Source organism: Ostrinia nubilalis, chromosome 5, assembly GCF_963855985.1.
Source record: "Ostrinia nubilalis chromosome 5, ilOstNubi1.1, whole genome shotgun sequence".
NCBI classification, from domain to species: domain Eukaryota; kingdom Metazoa; phylum Arthropoda; class Insecta; order Lepidoptera; family Crambidae; genus Ostrinia; species Ostrinia nubilalis.
Window position 1 is genome coordinate 11494031 of NC_087092.1, and position 25293 is coordinate 11519323.

Genomic DNA, 25293 nt, shown 5'->3' on the forward strand with positions numbered 1-25293 from the left:
ACGAAAAGTGTCGTCAGCTCTTCACAAGTTAAGACTTGATCGCCAACGACCCGATATAAATGACTTTTAGCCGCTTTTATTTGTATCTCCCAAACACCTCCGAAGTGGGTAGCCGAGGGAGGATTGAATTTGAATTCAATCTTCTCCGCTTTTGAAGCATCTTGCATTAAAGATGCAAGTTGGTTTCGATTAACATGCGATAGAACGTTTAAAAGTTTTTGTAAAGATGAAAATCTGTTCGTCAAATCGGTTAAAACGTTAAAATTTTTGCTTTCATTTACATTGCCCGTCACTAATGCCACTAACTTGCGAGATTCAGCCTGTACAAGATCCTCGTCCTGCTTTGATAAAGCAAGAGAGTGAGAAGGCCACGACTCTTTCTCCTGTGACAGCCAACACGGTCCCGCCCACCATAAGGAATTATTTAACATTTCATTAGGAAGAAGTCCGCGAGAACAGATGTCAGCTGGATTGTCTCCAGAAGAAACGTGGTGCCAACATTCAGAAGGTGCGATTTCTTGTATGTGACTTACACGATTTGCTACAAAAGTGGTCCATCGAGAAGAATGGGAACGAAGCCAGGACAAAACGATCATAGCATCTGACCACAAGAAAACTGAATTGATAGGAATGTCAGAAAGGTAAGTGTCACGAACATATTTGTATAGGTCAGCTAATAAAACTGCAGCGCAAAACTCCAATCGAGGCAATGGAATACGTTTCAGAGGAACTACTCGAGCTTTAGAGCAAACAAAAAAAACTTTAACGTTACCAGTCTCATCAACTGTGCGTAAGTAAATGACAGCGCCATAAGCAATCTCGGAACTGTCACAGAAGCCATGCAGTTCATACGATTTTGAATTCGAACAGGTAAGTTTGCGTGGTATACGAAGACGAGTAAGATTCGGAAGTTGATCGGAATAAGAAGTCCATGAACGGACGACTTCGATAGGTGGCGCTTCGTCCCAATCTACACCGAGAATCCAAAGTTTTTGGATCAAGCATTTAGCTTGGATTGTGATTGGTGAAAGAAAGCCGAGGGGATCAAAAATCCGAGCGAGTTCGCTTAGAATAGAACGTTTTGTGCACGGTTTAATTTCAGGTTTTACTGAGAAAAGAAAAGAATCGGATGAAGGGTCCCATTTAAGGCCGAGAACCTTCAACGGCGAGGGTTCCGCTTGGTCAAGAGACACTGAACCTTGTAGGTGTAGTTCAATGGGCAAATCAGACAAGAGCTGCGGTTCGTTGCTAACCCACTTCCGCAATTCAAAACGACCCAAGTTAAAAAGTTTGATAAGTTGCGTCTTTGCTTCTTGAGCAACGTCAAAGCTATCAAATCCACAAACCACATCGTCGACATACACGTGCGATTTAACGATTTGTCTCGCCAGAGGATATGCATCTCCTTCATCATCAGCGAGCTGTCGCAAAGTACGGCAAGCGAGATAAGGAGATGAAGCGACACCGTAAGTAACCGTATTCAAACGATACTCTCGAAGCACGTCGCTGGGCGACGGTCTCCAGAGAATACGTTGATACTCTCGGTGATCAGGCGAAACTAAAATCTGCCGATACATTTGGCGAACATCAGCCATGACGACGATTGGATGTTGTCGAAAGTTTAAAAGAATTTTAAAAATGTCGGGTTGTAACTTTGGACCGATTAATTGCGTGTCATTAAAAGAACGAGCGTTTAAGTCTTTTGCAGACGCATCGAACACAACGCGAAGACGTGTCGTTGTGGAGTCAGGACGTAAGACACAGTGATGTGGGATGTAATATTTACCCCTGCCCATTTGATTGAGTGGCACTAGTGACATGTGATTGGACTCGATATAGTCTGACATGAATTCGCGATATTGAGTGTATAATTCATTGTCACGAGATAGTCTTTTTTCAATCGCATGAAATCGTCGTAACGCCACCTCGCGAGAACCTTGAAACATAGGATCAGAATCATCCTTGAACGGATATTTAACGATATATCTACCGGAAGTGTCACGCTCGTGCTCGGTGACAAACTTATTTTCGCATAACTGTTCTTCCGGTGTCAATGAAGTTGCTTTAGGTACGTTATCTAGTTCCCAAAACCGTTTCACTAACGAGTTTAACTCGTGATCGATACTGAATGACAACGTATGTGTGAGTAATGCCGTGCTAGTATTTAAAAACGTTTTACCAAGGAGAAGCCAACCGAAAATCGAATTAAAAGCCGTAGGTTGATTTTGACTTCCCTTGATTTGCTGTCCTAACAGCGATTCGGCAAAAACATCAGCAGCAAACAATATATCAATCGGTCCGGGAATATCGAAACTAGGATCCGCTAAAGTAATCGATTTAATGTGCGACCATCGAGATGTATTTAATTGAGCTATAGGTTGATCGCTACATATTTTAGAAATTACATGCATGTTCAATGTGTAAACAACTTTATTGTTTGTGCCTACGCAACAAGTGACGTCACCGTTAATAGGTGCACAAGCATCTCCGAGTCCGCTAACACTAACTGAAGTTTGAGTAGGTACCAATTGCAAACGCTTAACAGCCGATTCCGTTATAAAGTTACTTTGGCTTCCCGTGTCAAAAAGTGCACGAAAAGATTGCAAGTCGCCGTGAGCGTCCTTCACCTGCACAATAGCGGTGGCTAGTAGAACAGTAGGCTTCGACTGCGATCTTGTGAATAAAGCTGATGACACACTGGGCGCATCGGACTTATCGCGGTGAAGCAATGTGTGATGTTTGCGTTTACAAAACCGGCAAGTAAAGAAAGAATTACAATTTTTAATTTGATGAGATGACTTTAAGCAATTATAGCACCACTTCTTTTCTTCAGCTATTTTTATACGTTCATCGATAGATTTCTTACGAAACTCGGAACACGATGAGATTGAATGTGTATCATTGCAATATGAACACTTCTGAATGGGTTTAACGTTATCACTCGAAGTTGCAGGCCGGTTATCGTTCGCAGCCACTAAGGTGTGCGACACACTAGGGCGTTTTATTGAAGTTTGAATAGGCTTCGATTTCGATGGCTCTAAAAAATGTGTATCACGTATTAAAGCTTCACATTTAGATTGCAAGAATAGTTTCAACTGGTCATATGTTGGAAACTCGATATCACAATACTTTTCTTCAAAGCTACGACGCATGGTTGTATCTAATTTCGACAATAAATGATAGACTAAAACAAAGTTCCAATTTTGAACCGGTAAGTTAATAGTTTTCAAAATACTTAAGTTTTCGTCCATTATATCAAGCGATTTACGAAATTCCCTTGCATCTTTAGATTTAAACTCAATATTAAGGATTTCGCGCCAACAAGTAAAAGCAAGATCGCGTTTATTTTTATACCTGCCGCATAAGGCTTGGTACGCATCATTATAATGCTCGTGAGTTAATGGGAATGCTTTGACTATGGACAATGCGTCGCCGCTAAGAGATGATACCAAATAGTGAAACCTTTCCGTGTCGGTGAGTGAAGATGAATTGTGAATTAAAGCGTTAAATGTATCAAAGTACTCTGGCCATTGTTTGATGTTACCAGAAAAAGTAGGAAGCGTTATTTTTGGCAACCGAATATTGAACGATGACGAGACGCTTTTCGATTGCTGTAATTCAGCATTTTCACTCCGAGTTAAGGTACGGTAAATAGATTCGATTTTGTAATAAGTGTCATCAAATTGCTCCTGTATACAAGAATCCAGGTCGTCCGTATCATCTAAAAGTTCCAATATGTTGAAGTGTGCGTCTTCAAATGTTTCTGCTATTTGTTTAATGTCTTGATGATAAGAAAAGAACAAATCGCGCTGAGAAGGGTCACTTGTCGCTAATTGACCAACTTCCAAAGCTTTGTTCAATCGTTTAATAGAAATTGTTCGCTTTCGACGCAAAGACGGTAAATCTTGCATAGAATATTCATGTTCGATTGATTTAGATTTAGATTTTCTTAACGTTTTTCGCGTCGAACGTTTGCTTAAAAGTGACATTTTAGTTTATAATTACTAAATGTAAAAGTGTAAAACGAAATATGAAATTAATAAAAATGTTAATTTTACTCAGTGTGTTACCACCCTAACGCTTGACTGGACAAAAACGTGCGGCGGCCGATGCGGAATGCAGCTGCGAATTGAATTGATTATGCACACACAATAATGATAACAAGTGGCCGATATTTAAATGATACGTTACGCTAAACGTTACAGGTACGATTACAAGATACAAATTGACGACTGTAAATATTACTTGAAGTTAGCGTATTCAAAATAGGAAATATAAAAATTGTTTACGTTAATTTGAACTGAACTACGATAAAATATTTTACTTTTAAAATGTTGTTCGTAGTTGCTTGGCGCTGGATCGGTGCGATAAGTACGAGAGATCACCGGTGGGCGCGGAACAATGCAACTACCCGAAAGTAAAAATAAAAATGTAGAAATGTAGTTTCGATATTTAAACGATATTACAATATGTTTTAGATATTGCACGATAAATAAAACGATTACAACAAATGTACTAGATGAATGTGGATGAATGTAGTGTCTATAAATAGAATTAATGTAAGCCGATGAATAAATTAAGCACCGATTAATGATGAAAGATTGCTTAATTTGATCCTACAATAATTCAAGACAATACTTAACGATGTTTAACGATAGGAATTCGGATAAATACGATATTACTGATGTGACCCGTAAGCACTGATACCGCACGATGTTGGATTAAGTAAATACTGATTAAATAGATTAACTCTGCAACCAATAACCGATGAATGAAATGAATAGATTTTACTAATTGCCGAGTATTTTAACCAGAAATACCACGATATTTGGAACGCGATACAGTACAATTTACAGGTGCTAGGTGGAAACTGTCCCGGGTTTCGGCACCAAAAAGGATGTAGCAAACGCACCACGATTAAAAGGCGATTGGTGGCTTCCTGCTACACCTGGATCAAACCGTAGAAGGCTTGCCGGTAAAAAGGGATCGATGTTCTGTACGAGCAGTACGCAATGACAAAATACTATGCACTCACGTACCTTGAGCAGATCGTTGACAGTTCCACCTCGAGTATGGGCAGCAGCAGTTGGGAATTCCTTCGGTTTCTAGCACATTTGGGCGTGTAGATGATGAAGTAAGTTGAGATCACATGGGAGGGTGACTAGCACACGCGTCGACGGGCCCGTTAGATACGAATAGAAGATGGCGATGTGACCGGTGCGGCCTCCAAAGCGTGACTGCCCTCAAGTTGTCAATAAAAATCCAACTCGAAGGACGGAGCGCATAAGCAGCCTAGTATGACTGCGTTTTGTCACTACATTGATACTTATGCAGAGACATCGATACCCGCGATTGTTATGAAAATTAAACTAAAAGTTACGATGACGGAACAACATGAGTTAAATGACTATTACTCTTAAACCAACTGACCTACCCTAACCGTTATAGTTTTCTTGAAAGTTCATAAAAAGCAGTGTTATTATGAATTTTTCCAGATTTTTCAAGCCAACAGTCTAGTTTTTAGAGGGGGGGACGCCCTGCTCGAAAAAAAATTGGCACTTTAAACTTTCATAGTTTGCAAACGAATCCCTATATCGAAAAATAGTCTTTGAAACCCCCAAGTCATCCAACGATATCCTACGCGATGGTGTAGAAGATGAAAAAAAAATCATCCCCACTTTACATGTAGGGGAGCTACTCTAAAAAAAGTTTTTATCAAAATTTTATTCTACCGTTTTGTCGGCGTGATTAATATACATACCTCCACAAAATTACAGCTCTCTAGTGCCAATAGTTTCCAAGCAAAACCTCGGACAGACAGACATATCGAAACTATAAGGGTTCCTTGTCAGGACTACGGGACCCTAAAAAAATATATTTTCTATGATGATAGTGACATTTTATTCTATACCGTCCAAACAAATAAAACTAAAAATGCTTCCGTCTGCATGTGTGAATACGAAATTAAGAAAATTATAAAACAAGTTTTTTTTTTATCAAAATCGATTTTGCTAGATTCTGTAGAAAGGAACAATAATTAGACTAGGTACTTCTGTAAAAAAAACAATGAGACCCTAGTAAGTAGACTACTAACCGCTGTCACTGCACGTGTTTTTCTGGATCTATTCGTAATCAGTGGGCTTAGTGCGACTTTATATCGATCGTCATCCGCTAGCGACTGCGTAAAAAAGGACATGCATTAAATGTATGATGATTGTACTGTACAGCGTCCCTAGCAGATACTTTCAAGAACTAAAATCTTAAACTTTATAGATCTTTTTGATGCACTCGTTAGCGACAACAGTAAGCACACAAAAAAAAACTTTCTCAGTTGAATTACTCCAAAACTATTAAATTTCGTTTTTTTTTAAATATCACGTGAGATTAGGGGGTGGGGGAGGGGGTCAGGCAAAATCTCACCAAATCTCACCAAGGGGGGCGGGGGGGTTGAAAAATAGCCAAAATTGTCTCACGTAATTTATGGACGCCCCCTAAGTACAATTATTTTTTTCGTTTTAGTAAAAGCTTGTTTTTAAAAAGTTTTAATTATTATAATTTTATTTTACACTTTTTAGTAGTATCTCAATCTTAGAGCCTTGGTTCAATTACAATACAATTTAGCACCAAAGTGCTCGAAAAGATTCAAATTCAAATTCAAAATATTTAAGACAAATTCAGCAAACCCAAACTCTAAGTTACCACCGTTTCGTTTAGGAATTCCTATGGCCACCTCCTGACTCCATCATCAGGACCCTGGACATCATCTAGTACTAAAGTGCTCGAAAAGACAAATCCAACGAACCTAAATTCCATGCGATGCCGCCGTTTCATTTAGGAGTTCCTATGGCCACCTCATGACTCCATCATCAGATCAGCTCAATGGTACCGTAACATTACATAAGTATACCAAATTTCCACTCAATCGGTTGAGGAAAACTGGTCTTAAATTCAGTTGCAAGAGTTGTCCCACACATACTAACAAGTGTCGTTAGTGTTCTGGTTACAAAAACTGTTGTTTTGGTTTCTGGAAGTTCTGGAAGCCCGAACGTACTTGTCAGAACGCGTTTTTCTAGCGTTTTTCAGCGTGCCTGCTGTATCTTTTTGGTAAATAGTAGGTACTGGATTAACGATTAACGGACTTAGGATAATTTAACGGAAGTTAACGAGTCCGTTAACATTTTTTAAAGTTAACTTAAAAGTTAATCCGTTAATAGAAATGTTAACTTCGTTAATTAACGATTAACGGATTAACGAGTTAATGCCCAGCTATGGGTAGTGGTGAGTAAACATGATCAAACCATTAGGTATTGAATACAATGACAGGACGACCAGGACGAACATAACAATCAACAAATTAATTAAGATCCTGATAGGTTACTTTAATAAATTGAAACCATCTAGCTAGTCTGGTAAACAAGTTTAACATAGGAATGACTACCTAACATACCTTACATCAATATATTCCAGTCCCAAAACTGTGTGCGCGTATCTAAAACGATTTCGTCTAAATTTACTTTTGCGTAAACAAGCAATTAGCTTACAAAACCTCAGGTTCTATTTTCAACGTTGCGAGACACAAAAAGCTACGCCTTTAGCACAATGTCACCTTTTATAACAGGCTGCATAATTTAACGCCTTTGTTACGAAATTTGCATACTGGTAAATTTTGCATAAAACATGTGTTAACAATGCAATAATTAGGCGTCTTTTTTAGAAGATGTTCCGCTTATGTATTTTACGTACATCCTGTCGTTAATGATTACATCGATACTAAATGAATTTACTCGTATTTATCTCTTAAAACCAGCTCCAAACGAGGGCAAGGAAGATTAATTTTGTGTAAAGAAATTCTGTTTATCTACATACATACGAGTAGGTACATTCCGTAGTGCAATTTATTTATAAATAAAGCTAGGTACTTATTTCTTTGTCCAGCCGGCTACTCCTAAATACACACAACTTGTAAGAACAAGAAGGCAAAGCTTCCGGACAGCCTCCTCTCACTGGGTCAAGTTTTTATTTCTACTTATGTACATGGTGTAAACTGTACTGTACCTACGTACTGTTTGTAAGGTTTAATCTTTTAGCAGATATGAGTGATTCTAGAGGAATCTCTATTTCAGAGGAAGGTTTAGATGTTATCATACCCGGTTATACGCGTGCCAGCTACCCAGTCGAGTTAACTGCATACCTCGCTGGAATGCGACTCTCCCTCGCACTCACCCGCTCATCTACCCGCGTTCGCCCTGTTCGTACCAAAGCGTCGATGTGACGTAACAACCGCTAGGTGCGCACTTAACCCGACCGGATTGTATAGATTCCTTTTCCAACACCTACCTGTATTCCAAACAGTCCCATAGCCACGAGGCCGATCCAGCTGTGCAGGGAGTAGAAGTTGTTGATGCCGGACTTGTTGTGGTAGTCGAACACGGCCAGGAACCCAATGACGATGCACGGGAACGCCAGCGCGTGAAAGATGGCGTGGAGCAGCTTCACGTAGATGCGCCTGAAGCACCGGCAGATGCGGTACAGCAGCACCGCTGGAAATAATAATAAAGATCGGTCAATGTAAATTGCGATGTTATGCAGTATTCCAGTGGAATATTGATATTCAGAAAAGATTTAAAAGGATTTGCTTGTCTCTTCTTCTACTTTCTTTGATAGCTATCTTGCGTTATTTAACAAACTGATAATATCTATTGATAATGTTCTAAAATCAAATGAAACAATTATTACGATTTGTATGTGTTAAAGAAGTCTCCAACTGCAATGAAAGGAAAGGTAATGTATTTCAGGTTCCATACGGAATAACAAATAAGCGTGGTTTGTTTGTTGTAGCAGAAACAAACGCCTTAATTTAACTATGTTAATTTATCAGGTAAAACTTTATGAAGCCACATAAAATGCAGCGTTAAATTTTGATGAAGGTAAAATTTACAGGAGCCAGAGAACCTTATAAAGGCAGCGTTTAATTTAAAGTAGGAGGTAACTTCGTCTAAAGTCTTCAAGTAAGTGCGCTGTTTTTTAAATTATGTTCAATAGTTTTAATTAAATAAATAACTTACAGAAGCCGCTGAAGGTGATGAACCCGGCGACCATGAGGGTGGGATGCAGGTTGAACTGCTTGGCCGGGCTGCCGTCAGCCCAGGCGTACCCATCGCGGTAGTAGAACACCCAGAAGATGGTCAGCGCGGAAACTCCAATGAGGAGGATGGTGGCGAGCGTGATGACGAGCGCGTATTCACACCACTCGCACGCGCCCCTCTCATGCTCGTCCGATTCATACGAGCGGGTGCGCTGGCTGGAAAGAAAAAAATAAATTATTTATTAATGACATGCCATTAGAACCTCTTTTTCATGCCCACCAAAAAAAATCAAATTGAAACGAGGTTGGTCTCAACTTGCCACTGAATACTATCGAACCTCAACCTTTGGATGACTATCAAAACATAAAAACTTTTTTTTCGAATCGTCTCAACTTGCAACTCAAGTGAAAACTGAAAACCTTTTCCAAGATCGTTTGGCATCGAGCTGATAGATGGCGCTACTAGTTTTATGAAATAATAATATTATGTATCTAGGTTTGTGAGATTTTCATTTCAGATAATTGGTAATTAAAAGTTTTAACTCTTTATATTGCACATAATGTTTATTTTCGAAGCTCTATCATAGGTTTGTATTTGTAGAAAACAAAAACATTATTTTCTAAACTTATCCTCTTAAGATTCACGTTTTATCTACAACACATGATTATCCCTATCGCCAATGTAAGTACCTACATAAAATATTTAAAAATACGAATCTAATATGCGACGTAGAAAAGTAACATGCACCGTTCCATGACGCGTTCCCCTCCGGATGTCTCAATGATGCGCTACACGACACCCTATATGATGCTATGCATGAGAAATGTATGATCCTTTCATTCAGTGACTATAGCATCCACCCGTGACGTGGTCCGCAAGTTGCAATAGCCTAAAGGAGACTGTATGTTATTTTACCAATAATTACGCTCTTATAATGCAGATTTATTTTAAAATAGGTCTTAGTAATAATGTCAGACATCATTTTTAGAGCGACTTGATTCGTATTTTTAATTTTTACTATCTTCATGGCGACGCACTTATTAATTAATTATTACAAAGCATTCGTAAACTTTACACAAGACCTGAAAAATAGGTTAAAATCAATTTAATCTCAAAAAGTGTTAAGTTTAAACTAGTACAACAACCTGTCTCAAGCCGAGAAACAAAAGCCAAACCTATTAATGTACCGACATAGACAAAGAACATCCTGTAACTACCGTAACTCGGGTTACGTATCTCGCATGTGAACAGGCGTGAGTAGGTAGGTATAACATCCCAGATAAGTTTACATCGTATCAATGGAGGCTGCGGTTGCCTCCCTCGTAGGTAAGTAGGGTTACCATTACCGTGTTCTTACCATTTTTAGATAGGATTGGGCATGAGAGTTGTTTCCGCTTAATACAAAAAACCGGTCAAACGACGGATGCAGTAGCTAGAGCTACTTGCTTAGTTTTATTTCAGGTTGACACAAAACTTCGTCAGGAAAGAAGCCAATATGCTCTGCACACCTCTAGTACAACGAATCGTGTAAGATATTGTTATACTGCAAAACTGATTCAGGAATTTCCAGCTTTTCGTGCTTGATGGTTGCCCTACTCGTAAATCCTATACATATTTAGCTCTATTCAGAGTCGGTCGAGCTATCTGGCTCGGGTGAGCCCGAGTAACGAACGCTTTTTAATCCAATTGGAGTCAATTAAAGATCTCATTCGTTTCGTAATCCAATCCTGGTTGGCTTTATGAAATATGGTCACGGTATTAAGCGTTCAATTGTTATTCTTCGTTCGTCATGTTAATTTATTCTGAGGATGGCTTTGGCTATTGTACGAGTAACTTAATATTTTGTTACTTTTAGAGAATATCAAATAAGTTGGAGTATAAAAGCCATGCAGATATAGGTAAGTACCTACGTCAGTTACATTTGTGTGTGTTGCTGCCTTATTCATCAGATAGATAAGTACAGTTACCAGCTTAAATAATAGGTAGGTACTATATTTTGGATGCAATATCGTAGGCCTATTAAAGCTACTATCAAGTTGCCATAGTGTTTAGCTTGATAAGTCGTCCGTATGAATGTGATGAAACAGATACGAAATTCCCTTGACATTGTTTCAATAAGGACACCACTTCACTGATACATTATTATCTTTACGAATATTAAAAAGCGAAAGTTTGTGTAAATGGATGAATTTTCGTTACTCCTTTTATAACTTTTTATTGAAATGTAACTGCGAAGAAGTCGCGGGTAAAGTTAATAGTGCTTTGCCCCAGTGGGTTCAACACAACACAGTTTGGGACACAAATGCAAGTAGAAGTGATAAACAGTCGGGTGGCATACAATGTCAATAATGCGTCGTGTCGTGGTGAAAGGCAAATGCGCCAAGTGAATTTCTATCACGGCGATGGCAATAACCACATAACGATGTCACGGAGCATCGGGTCATTGCGTTTTGACACGTCTTTCTAAGCACAGTCGACAGCTTTTCAAGTTACCGCTAAATGACAGACTTCCTAAATGGCCAAATCAACCATTTACTTATCTGGTAAATTAGAGAAGGCAGTGTTTGAAATTACGTGCATACAAAGGTAATATCGTTGTGTGAATTCCTGTAGATAGTTAAGTTTGACTCTACCACTGCAATTGACCCTACTCCCTAAACTATTGCAATATGAGCGAGGTGCATACAGTACCCCTAATTTCGCAACGGAATGTCCGCAATGGCAACGCCGGCAATCTGCCTGCAATTTGGCGCGGGATCCGACCTCGCTCGTGATAGGTCGCCGAGAAAGCGCGGTAGCACCTGCGCGCGCGACGTTACACATTATGCGCGTAGATCTCTATCTGAATCTGTGCTTTAGATGTCACAGTGCTCTTCTTGGCAAGGTTGTTTTCAATTTATAGCATTCTTTTAGTAATTGAGAGCACGAGAGTATCTATTTTAGTACTTATTACATATAAGATTTTAAACTTTCGCGTTCCATTTCAACTAAAATAGTAAGACACGGGTCTTAACGCGACATTTATAAATCATCAAGCATTACTGCTTGTGACCACGGCTGCAGCATAGCAGCCGAAACGTCAAGCCGTGAGTACATAATGTACCTAACTCATAAATGTCGCGTTAAGACCCGTGTCTTACTATTTTACTTATTACATATCTAATGTCCGTATTCACAAACAATGCTTGCTTAAGTGAAGCAGCAAATCGAACGCAAAGCGTTGAATAGAGCTCTGTGATTGGTTCGTGTGATCGTGTGTCACCCCGTGCGTCCACGCGCACTGTGAGACCTCATAGTAATGTTTGTGAATACGGGCGTAAGTATGGAAGTCAGGAGTCCGTCTCTGTGTCTCTTACATTCCGAGCTAGTCTCTCTATCTCTATCTAATATAACCTTAGTTCTTCTAAACCCGACGATGAAAGGAAAAAAGACAGACTGTTGCTAAGTAGTTAGGCTTGCAAATAGTAAAGTAGTAAATTGTAGATAAGTTCAATATAAATAAACCGTCAGCCTTCATGATTTAACCCTCATGATTATTGGATCACCTTGCGACTCAGATGCAGGGCCGCGCCGACCGCCGGCAGCGCCTGTGTGCGGAACCTATGAAGCGCCTCTTTTCTAATGAATCGTCTTAAAAAAACGAATTTAAATTAACGAATATTTTTATTGTTAATTTTGACTAAAATAAAATGTTCTCCAGTTTTACAGTAGGGCCATTCTAAGTTAAGAGTTAATGTGTTGTATGAAGTGACGGCACGGCATTTTTTTGAATATTTTTACATAAGTATACATCTGTTTTATGGAAACCTTTAAAAGTTGAAAATGTTTACCAAGTGGCCAGTCAATTTGTTGGTTTTTTCTCGTTTTATAAGCGACCAGGGTAAATACTCAGGACAGGGTAGAGACAAGGTGCACAGGGGAGGATACTTTATGGACAGGGTAGAGACATATACATAAACAATGTTATTTTTAAGAATATTTTTTTATTTTAATTATGAATTATTTATAATCAGACTTTTTATTTCTTAGCAAACTTTGAACAAAAATGTATTTTAAGCGCTAGGTACAAAACATAAAAAGGTTCTTACTTTTACTTTCCATCAAAACAAAAATAATATACTAAGTACCTATATTTTGTATATTTACTATCAATAGTCAATAACGAAATAAAAAGAAACAAAAACATCTCTAAAACAGTATTAAACTTTTCTTGTACTTAAACAAAAATTTGAATTGAAAGGTCATCATCATCATTTCAGTCATCATAGGACGTCCACTGCTGAAAATACCCCCAAAGGTTTCTACAACGGCCGGTTGGTGCTGGCCTGCATCCAGCCCCTTCCTGCTACTTTTATGAAGTCGTCGGTCCACCTATGGGTGATCGTCCTACGCTGCGCTTTCCGGTACGAGGCCTCCACTCCAGAACCTTGGTGCCCCATCGGCTGAGAGACTTGTTTAATAAGCGTAATATTTGTTTTGTTGTGTACAAGGCCTATGTTGCGCATACTGTACCTACTTACTTATCGATACTCCATTAAAAAAAAATATGGTGGCAGTAGCGGCGCGGCGCCCCTATTGTCTTGGCGCCTGTGTGCGCCGCACACTTCGCACACAGGGGCGGCGCGGCCCTGCTCAGATGCAATATAAATTGCACCAGCTATCACAGACGTTATCCTATAGAATGTTATTTTATATCTCTCGAGTCCACCAGTTAATAAACCCACTAAGCGAGTTCTATTAGAAGGAAATGGCCAATAATCCGGTAACGTCAGCAAGGGTGACCACGATGTTTTACATTTGAGAGATTTGCTTTGCGGTTTTGATGTCGTTACATTATAATACTCAAACACAGGTGTAGATAAAAGGAAACCCAATAGTCAAGTAAGGACGATTACGTAATAAGATGAGTAAGTATTATCTTGAATTATGCTTTGCATTGATCACAATCTCACCTGTAGATATGAATGTGTCGTTGCAATTTACTAAGATGGAAAAACAAGCTCAGAAATAATATTTTCAGTGCCTTGAAAGCCCTGGTGTTCTATGAATTCGGTAATTACAGACGCAGGCAGGGGATTTACATCTTTGGCTGTGAGCATTTAGGCAAATGCTCACAGCCTAGCCCAGACTAGTGAGGCAAATATTTGTGGTTTTAAACGGAATACGCTTAAAATTTTGTGAACCAAACCAAAATGACTGCGTTAAGCAATGATTCCATGCAGACTCCAATTAACTGCAATGCATACACATGAGATCTTCACCCACTATTTTTCTCCAGTTAATGACAGAGAACTGAACGGTAATTTATTGATCTTATTAAAAGGACATGGACACCCTATCCCTGAGTAACCATTAAGCAATCTCGAAGATAACACGATCAACCGGGCTCGAGCTACGGTGACCGTCTCAGCTTCTAAACGAGACGAAACATTTGCAAAACAAACTCTTCAAATTCGAATTATTTTTTTTAATGCATAACAAGGCAGGTATTTGACCACAATCGCACCTGGTGTTAACTTTATTGCTCCAATGTTGGTATACAAAGGTTCTTACATATAGACATAGACCCATAACATGGACCGTGCTAGGGTATTGCAACATGAGATTATTTCTAATAAGTATTATAAATTTTACTCTTTACCATTAACATCAGCTCAGATGCATCCAATATCGTAATTAGGTATTATAACAAAGAAAGCATACGTTTTGTTGTCGAAATTAAATTAGTTAGCTGATCTAGACAACAAAACATAATGCCTTGTTAAAACACTGTTCACAGCTCATCACCTATTGACAGCAGTATTGATGTGTCAACGATTTTTTTTTGTCGTCTAGATTATTATTTGAACTAATTAATTATTTTTAATCTTTTGCGTTCATTAATTGGGCTTTACAGAGAGTGAAAGGACGTCTCTTCGCGCTTGATCAAGTATTAATTGCTTAGACTGGGTTGCACCATGTTATTTTAACTATAGCAAATGTCAAAAATCTGTCAAACACCATACAAAAACGCAGGTTATCGTTATAGTCACGTTTAAAGTTAGGTGGTGCATAATAATAACCGTTGGGGTGCACAAGCTAAATGCGATGGATACAAAAAAGTGGAATAGACTCATACCAAAGTAGATTAAAGGAAAGCAAATAAGTCCCAGATCACTTGCTCATTGGGTTAAAAAAAAACTCTCAAGGCAGACAGGATTTACTTTCATAAAGGAAGCTTCTTATCCAACAGTCGGTCGATCGAACTTTCATAGCGTCTGCACGATATTCATAAACTTTTCTCAGAATTTAGTCCAAGACTTGTTATTTAAATAGTGGATCCGTAACCTACTCCCACGGAGATTACCCTACGAACAATTAAAATAATTATTGTGTTTAGCAACTTTTACTTTGATGGCCCCCCTGGCCTAGTGAATCACTCACTAAACTGCTACAGAGGTCAAAGGCAGAGGTCGCGGGTTCGATCTCTGAACAATGCAGACATTCGTAGAAAATAAAATTATAGCATTATTTATCTGTTTATATTGGCGTGGGTGTTGTTACTAAATAAGTATCAGTCTGTCTATTTTTGTCACGGGACTATTCCCACTTCTCGTTCTCACCGCTGCAAATCCTGTGTAGCCAGGATTATTACAGCTTGACTATGACTACCAATATAAACCCAACCAGTGAAGGTCAAGTTTGTCCCGGGGGAAAGTTAAACTGTCATTGGACCTGCAACGAAATTAATCAGATGAACATAGGAGTTCGAAGTAAAGGTTATTTTTTTGTTAGAAATATGTTTTCTACACAAACTTACTTTTAATTTGGTTGTTACGTGATTAAAACTTCAAAACTCTCTACGCCTCTATCCCAGAAAAGAATGAACACTTATGTTAGTTACTTTCACCGACTATTCACTTGGTTCACACATAACTTTAGCAATTAAATTAGATATCAAAACTTGGGAGCCTAGAGACTTTTTTATCATAGAATAAGTTGGACGCACATAAAATTATACTGAATCTACAATTATCTAAGTAAGATATTTACTTTAAGCAACATCTTATATGAGAAAATGAAACATAAAACGTTTCTCTTTAGTTCACTGGATAATAAAGAATTTAATGCTGATGTCAAAGAGGCAGTAAAGTTCGCTGCAGTTTGCAATGACGAGCTGCAGCTGCAACAGTTTTATTGCACATTTCAATAAGTGCCAAAAGTGGTAGAGATTAAGTTAATACTCGTAGAACTAACTATGCCTTTAGCATTATTACAGTCACCTAGGTCCTAGTCAATGTACCTACCTACCTTGTCTCCTCGGCTAAACTTCCTTGAATTAACTTGCTCTATAAAGTGCACAAAAATAATTTTACAATAATATTTTAGACTAGTGTTAACTGTCAAGGTTGAGTAAAGCATCGATATTAACATTCGACAATCGTACATCACTAGCAGGGTCTAGAGACGCGCGCAGGTCGTCGAACCCACCGGCCATGGTACTCCTGGCCTACTTACATAGACCACACGGCTCTTGGCCAGCATCACTAATTAAGAGTGCATCGGTGATTGGATCGAGCTCAGTCCCGAGATGAGATCTTTAAAAGATTTTTAGCTAGTGTAGAAAGGCATTTGCCTGCTCGACGACCGGACTTTAGTTATGGTTGTAGAGTTTAAAACACGTTTCTTTCAAATAGGGATGTTTTTATTAACCATGAAACATTTTTCTGTATGTACCTATCTGGTTGCACTATAAAAATGACCATCTTAAAAACTTAGGTTTAAGTAGTTAGTAATAAATGGCACTCTTAAATGCTTTATTCTCTCATGCATAATAGGTACCTACTTATTCACTAACCAAGAGTTACTCTGGAATTCACAATTTCGGTTGCATAAGTGCGCAAATTCAAATACAGTGTCGGTTTTAATTCGTAATGCAATTTAAAATTAGTCTGACATTGATCTACCATCACTTCTTATTACAGACCTTGTTCTTTTGTGGCTACCGCAAATTCGTGTCCATTTTAGCATAATTGCTCACATACACATAACATGAAACCCAAATTGCCGTAGCAGATTATAACCACGTAATAAAAGCTCAACTCTAAGATCCGACAGATGGCTATCTGTTTCGGGTGATATTACACAACCGCTCGAGTTTGTTTTCATAACTTCAAACAATTGTTTGAAGATTGTTGCGCAATCTTCAAAAGAACCGTTAAATTAACCACATTCATTTGGAAACTCCTTGGAACTTCGCCTCTCGGGCACGAGACGAGTGTCCTTATCCCAAGTAATTACTGCACCAGACGTGAAATGTCTTAACTTCAATCTATCACATCATCGTTTGGACTTTACGCAGACTAGAGAGAGCCCATTTCAGAATGCGCAGACAGGGAAGTTAATCTGTATCAATTATGTGAAGTAATTGGAACAGACTGGCAGAAAAGGTACGTGCTAGTAGAAAAGTTTCTCAGGCGGAGAGAAAGGGCAAGAAAGCAAATACAACTCGTTAATTACTCAGCAAACTTAACGTGTTCACCAACGATAGATGGAATCATTACAATGCTCATAGAAATCATAATTCCACAACGAATAGCCTAAGATAGAGATTTCGTAAAATCGCTTTGTTACGTTTACTCCGATTATTATCATCGTTATGTAACTATTGCACGCCATAATCAAACACCAGAAAATAGATTTGGATTGAGCAAGTTTATGATATTATCGTGAGTTCAAGTAAAATACTTTATTGACAAACCGTTTTGCTTTACGCGTACTAAACTGTTAAGGTACTTTCCTCACTGAGCGGAGGTTTTTGTAGCGAGTGCTGCCGGGTGGTCGGCCTACTTCGTGTTATGGACTGCAGTTGTTCTTTTCAACTATGCATTTGAATTTACAGCACAACTTTTGTCCGTTTCTGGGTCGCTATGCGTAACTGCGAGTTGTAAATCCGTTCTACCTCATTCGCGCTGCGTGTTTTTCATTTGTTTTTACTGTCAGCATAAAGCAGACAATCTTCGGACTGGCTTTGTAAAAGTAAAGTACGATATTTTTCTAAATTAGGGAAAAAATAAGACTCATATTAACGTACTTTAGTAACCTTGAATAGGTAGAGTCGTGTAACGCTCCGTATTTTGTGGTGTGTCACTTTGCAATGAATTGAATAATTCGGAATGGCACGTGTAAATCAAGCGAAAAACAAATAAACTAATATCAATGCTAACAGTAGGTAGGTACGAGTTTCTTTTGATTTATTGCTTAATTTTTCCGCTAGAAATACGAAATAGGTGTGAAATCTCTAGGTATCACGTGCATTTTTATCATGATCATAAGCTGTTATCAGATGAAGGGCGTGTTATCTATTCATAAATTATGGAAGCATCTAGGTTTGTTATAATTAAACCAAACTTTGATGTTGGCAATTTGATTAATAATTAAGAATTTTGTGCTGTAGGTCCAACTTACTTGTCATACATTTAATTTGTTGTTTTTTTTTTGTTTTCCTCAAAAAACAGTGCTTTTCTTTCAGTTATAGGTACTTACAAAGTAGGTAAATACCACTGTGTTAACTATTCGGCTATATTAAAATTCCAAACTTGAAGCAACTGCTTTCGAAGCTTGACTTGCAAGATTCCATTACTACACCAACTGGTACGATAATATGGATAAGCTTGTAAAATTCTCCGCTGATGTCACTCCGTAAGCGGTAAGAAAGCTGTCAGTCACCTGAGAAATCACAGGCTGAGATTTGCACGTACTTATAGAAAGTGTATTATTTTCGTTTGTTTTACGTAAGTATAACCAAGCAGTCCGACTTGTGCGGATTAGCCCGAAGTTTTGCCCGAAGTTTCCGATAAGTTTTCCGAAGATCGTATTCGCGACGCTAAATGAAAATGTTTTGCTGAGTTGTTTAATTCAATGCTTTATCTTGACAGTTTTATTATTCATGTACAGATGGCAACAAGACAATAGTATTATGTAACGCTAAATTAACAATTAGTAAGTAATGAATACCGTTCAAATAGGCGTCAATATTTTATAAGACATTCTCAAATTACAAAACGCCAGCTACTAGTTTGGTGCTCTAAGTTACGCTACGCGCTTCGCAATATTATTTATCGATCCAATGCTTGGTTTTTCATTACTAAGTATGTAACGCTGCAACTAATTACTCAAGTGATAAATCAATCTGTTATCATTACAACGAAATATTGCTAACGCTATTACCACTCTTAACAATCTCATAAAGCACACTCTACTTTCGTGTTATACTTTCCACTGCCCACACTCCTAGCTGTATGGCTGAGGCACATAGGTACTAAAGCTACCACATCCATTGCGCTAATCCGGAACATTTGCAAAGTTCGGATGTGCAGGCGCTGTGGAGGGTGGTTGGGGCTTTCCACCCCCAAATACATTTGCTAACAGATTCTGTAATTCTCCATCCCATTGCGCTTTTGTTTTGGTAAATGTTGTGTAAAATTGCTTGCAATACATCAGATGTTTGAATCTTTTAAAACCATCTCTTCTTCTTTCTGGGCAATCTCAATGACCACAATAAAGTATTTTTTTTAAGATTCCGGGTGAAGCTCGCTTCCACCTTTGCTCTGATCACCACTTTCCCTCAGGTGAGATGCAGTTCAAGTGCGAAGTGGATTAAAAAACCTTTGTAAGAGTTACAAAAATCTGATTCAAACAATAAGCACTACTTTCTTCTAAACGTCTACGTCTATCCAACACTATCTCTATCACATAGCAATTTGCTCTCCGATTAAAAACTCACCATATACTTCCCAACAGCTATTGTCTTTGTTCCCAGAACAATATCATTTCCCTGTGTTTTTGCCCACAGCGCTATACAGGGCCGGATTAAGAAGTCTGAGGCATTTGGAGACTCAGAAAATTGGACAGGTTAGTCAAAATATTTCTCATTAAATAAAGCCTTGTGCACTTTTGTATGAATTACATTTCATTGAATTTCTGCTCTCATAGCTAAGTAAGGGTTTAAGTACCTAAATTATAAATTTCACATGCGGTTTTGTTTCTTCATAGTACGGAGGAACGATGTTGTCTCTATACAGTACCTACGGAGGGATTTTTGCATAATTTCGTTTATGGAAATGAACGCTATCCTCTGTCATGAAAATCAAGGTACATGAATAATGTAATTGCAAAATTAGAGCATGTATATTTGGAATTAGAAGGATCATTTAGGTAAATGTAACTACTTTGTGTAAGTCCAGTGGCTAGAGGCCCCTTAATTAGGCCCTGCCTCTACAACTGTTGAGCGAACAAACTCACAAAGGTTTGTTCCATTTAATGAGGAAGTGCTCTAGAAAAAGTACGATTATATTTACGAAACTGTTGATGGCGTAATGAGCCCAATGGGCTTGGATGTTCTTCCCTTTTATTTGTTTAGATTGTTTGGTTAATTGGTTATCTTCCACACATTGTAAAGAAGTGGCAAAGAATTCAGTTGTTTAAACAAGTTCACTAGCGTATTTTATTTAGGTTAGTACCTACCTATTTGACAAATTAATTCTGACATAATCTTTATCATTTTCGTAGCAAATGCCAGCCAGCCATAACTTGTGCAATTTCGATTAGTTTACAAGCTATATTGAGCAAAGCTCTTAATAAAAGATAATAATTAAGATAATAGATAAGACTAAGAAAGGCATTATGAATGGCGAAGTTAGAAACTTTTATTGCAATTTCATCTATTTCTCATACACAATTGGTATTATTACTTAGCTATTATAAGCAATGAGCAATGTTGTTGCTAAATTCCACTACATTTATTGAGGATCAGAATGAAGAAGAGGAATGATCAGATGAAGATTTTCCCTTCTTATATTAGCGAGCTATTCCGTTAATTCATTTACCTTGCAACTATATCAATGAAAAGTAAAACTCTATTACGAAATACGATCTCAATGGATCGGAGGCAATGTGCAAACGCATCAAATGAGACTCGATTGAGCAGTACGAAATGTAATGAGTCAATAAACAATATTAATTGCAGATTCACTCGCGGGGGCGTGCAGCGTTAAATTGCCTGACTAGTGATGTTAACTTGATCATTAGGACGATTGATATCGAAACTTCGAGCCAATCAAAGTCGTTTATCGAAGTGAAAATGAGGTTTCAATTCACAAGTGCATCAGATTTCTGATGAGGTGTCAATTTAGTGCAGCTTGCGTTTAATTTATTAAACATAATAATATCAATGTAACAATATTAATCAACTAAATAGTGTCATATCAATAATTTCATACTGTGTTAGGTAGGCATTGAAATAGATTTTATTTATTAACTTAAATGTCGACAAGTAGGTAAGGTTTTTAACAAGCGCGTTACATAAATGTAGAGCTACAATTGATTGATGAAAATATAAAAGCTTGAATACGTTAAAAGCTTCCATCGGCCTACATAAAATGTTTTCAATATACAGGAAAACCAATACCGAAAGTAATATCGATGTGTTCACCGCGTCGCACCACTGGTTACTGTAGAACCTGCGCGTAATATCGCATCCTACGCTCTGCTGGTCATGTCAGTCACTTGATTGCGATTAATGCTCGGATAGAGCCAAACAATGCAACAATATATCAAACTATATTTGATTTTCGTTTTTAATCTAATATTTTATTATAAAAATGTTTTTTACCTAGTTTAGAAGATAATAATTTATACATATAACGAAATGAATCTTTCAGAAAGTAATAAAAATATTTACTACAAATCAATCTCATAACGCTGAAAATAACACATCTAGTTTTATTTACATTCAAATAAGATATACGAGATTAGTGCGTTGAAATGATGACGTTTTTATACAAAAGTAAGTATTATTGAATTCACGAAATGTTTTTGTACATAACAATCTTTAAAAAAAAAACTTATTAACTTAATTTACGATCAGCGTAAAAAAAATAACGCTTATTTTGATAGTGCGTGACTCAGTATAATTATACTATTAGAATATCGATATCGATATTGCCAATGTCACTTCACTCGCTACTGTAGAACCTGCATGTAGTAACACCATCCCACGCACCGGCGGTTTGGCCCACTACATTGCATGCACATGAATGACGTTGAAAGTGCAACTGCCTTCAAATGACGTCCACCCAACGTCTAAACTAACATTAGGCACAATTGTTTGAGGAAATCTTGAGCACGTTAAGATGATTTCGAGCTGCAATCATAGATAATGGGTGCTTCCAAATGGAGTTTATATGCTAGCATGTGTAATCGTTGATAATAATTATGTAGAGATTGAATATTCGTCTTTTGTTTTTGAATAGAATGAAAAATGAAACGTGACAAAAATCGTATGTAATTCTTTAGACACTGCAGCGCATCCGGGATGCTAGCCGCGGCGCAAGTAGATAGCCTCTCGGCCATCATTAGAAAGCGCATCGCGTCCCTACTGCAGCGAGTACGGGGCAGCGCCAACAGCCTCCTGATGGCGGTCGCGGCGAGACTGGACGCAGACAGTGCTATTATGCAACACTGGACTCGCGTCCATCTCGTCAAAGACACTAAAATTAATTATAATAATTTTAATAATAATAATGTCTTTAATTATAATAATTAATAATAATTTCTATTATTTAATTAATTAATACTAACATAGTTTTAAGCTTACATTGTTACTAACACTATATGGACCCTGGTTCGAAATAAACATATTTTATTTTATTTTATTTTTTTATTTAGTCGTGGTGAAAATTTAAATACAAAGAAGAGATAGGTTGCTAATAAAGTACATAGAAGTAATTAGTGTTATAAGACAACGAAGTTGATATTGTTGCAACTGAAGTTAAAATACCTAATCCAGGTGCTCCATTCAGGAAAACGATTTGCTTGTGAGTCAATATACTAGAGAAAAAAAACTTTAAGCTAGTCTAATGATAGGCGTGAGAATTTCTTTGCACGTTGGTGTTGTGGTATCATTAATAACAGTTATACACATGATTTACCGATCAGTGCAAGGTTAATGGTAATATATTGACTTATTCATTGAGTTTAAAATCGCTTCGCCTGATATATTTTGAGTTTAAAAGTTATTTAAAACATATTTTAAGTACAATCGCCTACCTACTTTACAGTTCTTTGTAAGTAATTTTTTCATAGCTCTACATGTCATATCAACAAAATTCAGTAGAGCATTACCCCAATAGAGATTTAAATAGATTTTGAACATTTCATTCAAATATATAAATTGATGTTAAACGATTCTAGGCGCGGCACTTAGTATAATAACTACTAATAACAGGCTTTTTCACTTCATATTGGTTTATAATACCAGCTTAGTAAAAAATGCGTAGTAATAGTAGGCCAACCGAAGATGGTCCATTCAAAGATGAGTGGTAAGTAGTATCGGGACAATATCGATAGTTTAATGTATCGACACTTATACGGCCTTTGCATCAATTTATATCGATTTAAAACAATGAAGTCAATGAACGGAAAACGTTTGGATTTGACTCGTTATTTCGCACTTCGCACACAGATCGTACGGAATAAATTGTTCTGGATATTTTTAGCAATAGGTCAAATTAGGAATACCTACCTAGATACATCCTATTGTAATATTTGTAATACAACAAATACTGTTCAATACATGACTAATAATTCTTAAAATTTTTCAAAATGACCTATTTATTATTTCTTAGATATCAAACCAAATCTAATTTCATTAGAATAGTGTCCTACTTTAGCGATCTAGCTTATCGAATAAGTATAACAGACCGCTCTCCATAAATAATTCAATATTTAAACCTGTTTGTATCCTCCTGTAATAGCGGCCTATTCAATTACTTTGTACTCACGCTAAGTTTATCTTCGATATCGACAAAATTCCCAAAATATCGACAAGTCATCCATCACGTCACTAAAATGCGCCCAACGACGTAAGAAGTGGTCCACTGACCAACCTAACGGTACCATAGACGGGGGTTTCACTATCGGTTTTTGTGGTGCACCACAGAACCTGTTGACTTGTCTATGTTCCTATTCTACAGGAGGATACGAACAGGTTTGAAAATGGAATTACTTGTGTAGAAGGGTCTGTCATATCGATAAGATGGATCAATAAATAGATACAACTTAATTCCAACGAAAGATGAGGTTTGATTAGCTTTTTTAATCTAAGTATCTAACTAAGAATAGGCATTTCGATAGCATGTAGGTATTTTAAAATTAGCATTTTCTTTTAGACAGACAGTCAAGATCTTTTGATCCAGAAACTGGACTTAGCTTAATACATAATGCCTTTTAATGTTCCATTTAATACACTTATATTTTCGTTTTAAGTAAAATTTACGTTCAGTAGTCATACTGATTGTCTGGAGTTTTTATCGATGATCCTTTGTTTTCTCGTAAAAAGTTTCCTGTATCCTTCTGATTATTTAGTTTCAAAGATCATTTTCTTACACCCTGTATATCCCTACAAAAAACTTACAAACCAGTACACCCCAACTATCTACAGCTCTAGCCTGTCTGTTTAAGTTTGAACCTCCACTGTTGGTATCTCCAGTTTGGTTTACGGAAAGTTACTTAGTTGTTAACTTTCATATACTTTGAAATGATCCTTTATTTTCTCGTAAAAAGATTCCTGTATCCTTCTGATTATTTAGTTTCAAAGTTCAATTTCTTACACCCTGTATATCCCTACAAATACCTTACAAACCCAACCACACTATCTACAGCTCTAGCCTGTCTGTTTCAGTTTGAACCTCTCCACTGTTGGTATCTTTAGTTTGGTTTACGGAAACTTACTTAGTTGTTAACTTTCATATACTTTGAAATGATCCTTTATTTTCTCGTAAAAAGATTCCTGTATCCTTCAGATTATTTAGTTTCAAAGTTCAATTTCTTACAACCTGTATATCCCTACAAATACCTTACAAACCCAACCATACTATCTACAACTCTAGTCTGTCTGTTTAAGTTTGAACCTCCACTGTTGGTATCCCGAGTTTGGGTTGCGGAAACTTAGTTGCTAACTTTCATATACTTTGAGTCTTCTCTATTCAGCTGACCAAAGTTTTGTAATATATTTCTCTTATGTAATTTACTTAGTACTGTATTTATTTGGTAGTTAATTTAATATCATCACCGCGGTCTCATGCGACCACGACAATGTTTAAGTACCTATAATAACTACATATGTATCATAGGTACTAGCTAATAGGTATCAGGTATCACAGTGGTA

The 25293-nt window shown here is 37.5% G+C and overlaps 2 protein-coding genes across 5 annotated transcripts in view; one reads left to right on the forward strand and one right to left on the reverse strand.

The window, feature by feature from the left end:
• Window positions 1-25293, forward strand: part of LOC135071927 (coenzyme Q-binding protein COQ10 homolog A, mitochondrial) — a 123749-nt gene that overhangs the window by 15369 nt on the left and 83087 nt on the right. The gene's annotated exons all lie outside the window — the stretch shown is intronic.
• LOC135071926 (plasma membrane ascorbate-dependent reductase CYBRD1) overlaps window positions 1-25293 on the reverse strand; it is a 104715-nt gene that overhangs the window by 8177 nt on the left and 71245 nt on the right. For all 4 annotated transcript variants that reach the window (XM_063965808.1, XM_063965807.1, XM_063965810.1 and 1 more), the window contains 2 exons: window positions 9066-9301; window positions 8338-8540 (listed from right to left, as the gene is read on the reverse strand). In XM_063965808.1, coding sequence (XP_063821878.1) covers window positions 8338-8540; window positions 9066-9301 — 439 coding nt within the window. The remainder of the gene's footprint in view (window positions 1-8337; window positions 8541-9065; window positions 9302-25293) is intronic.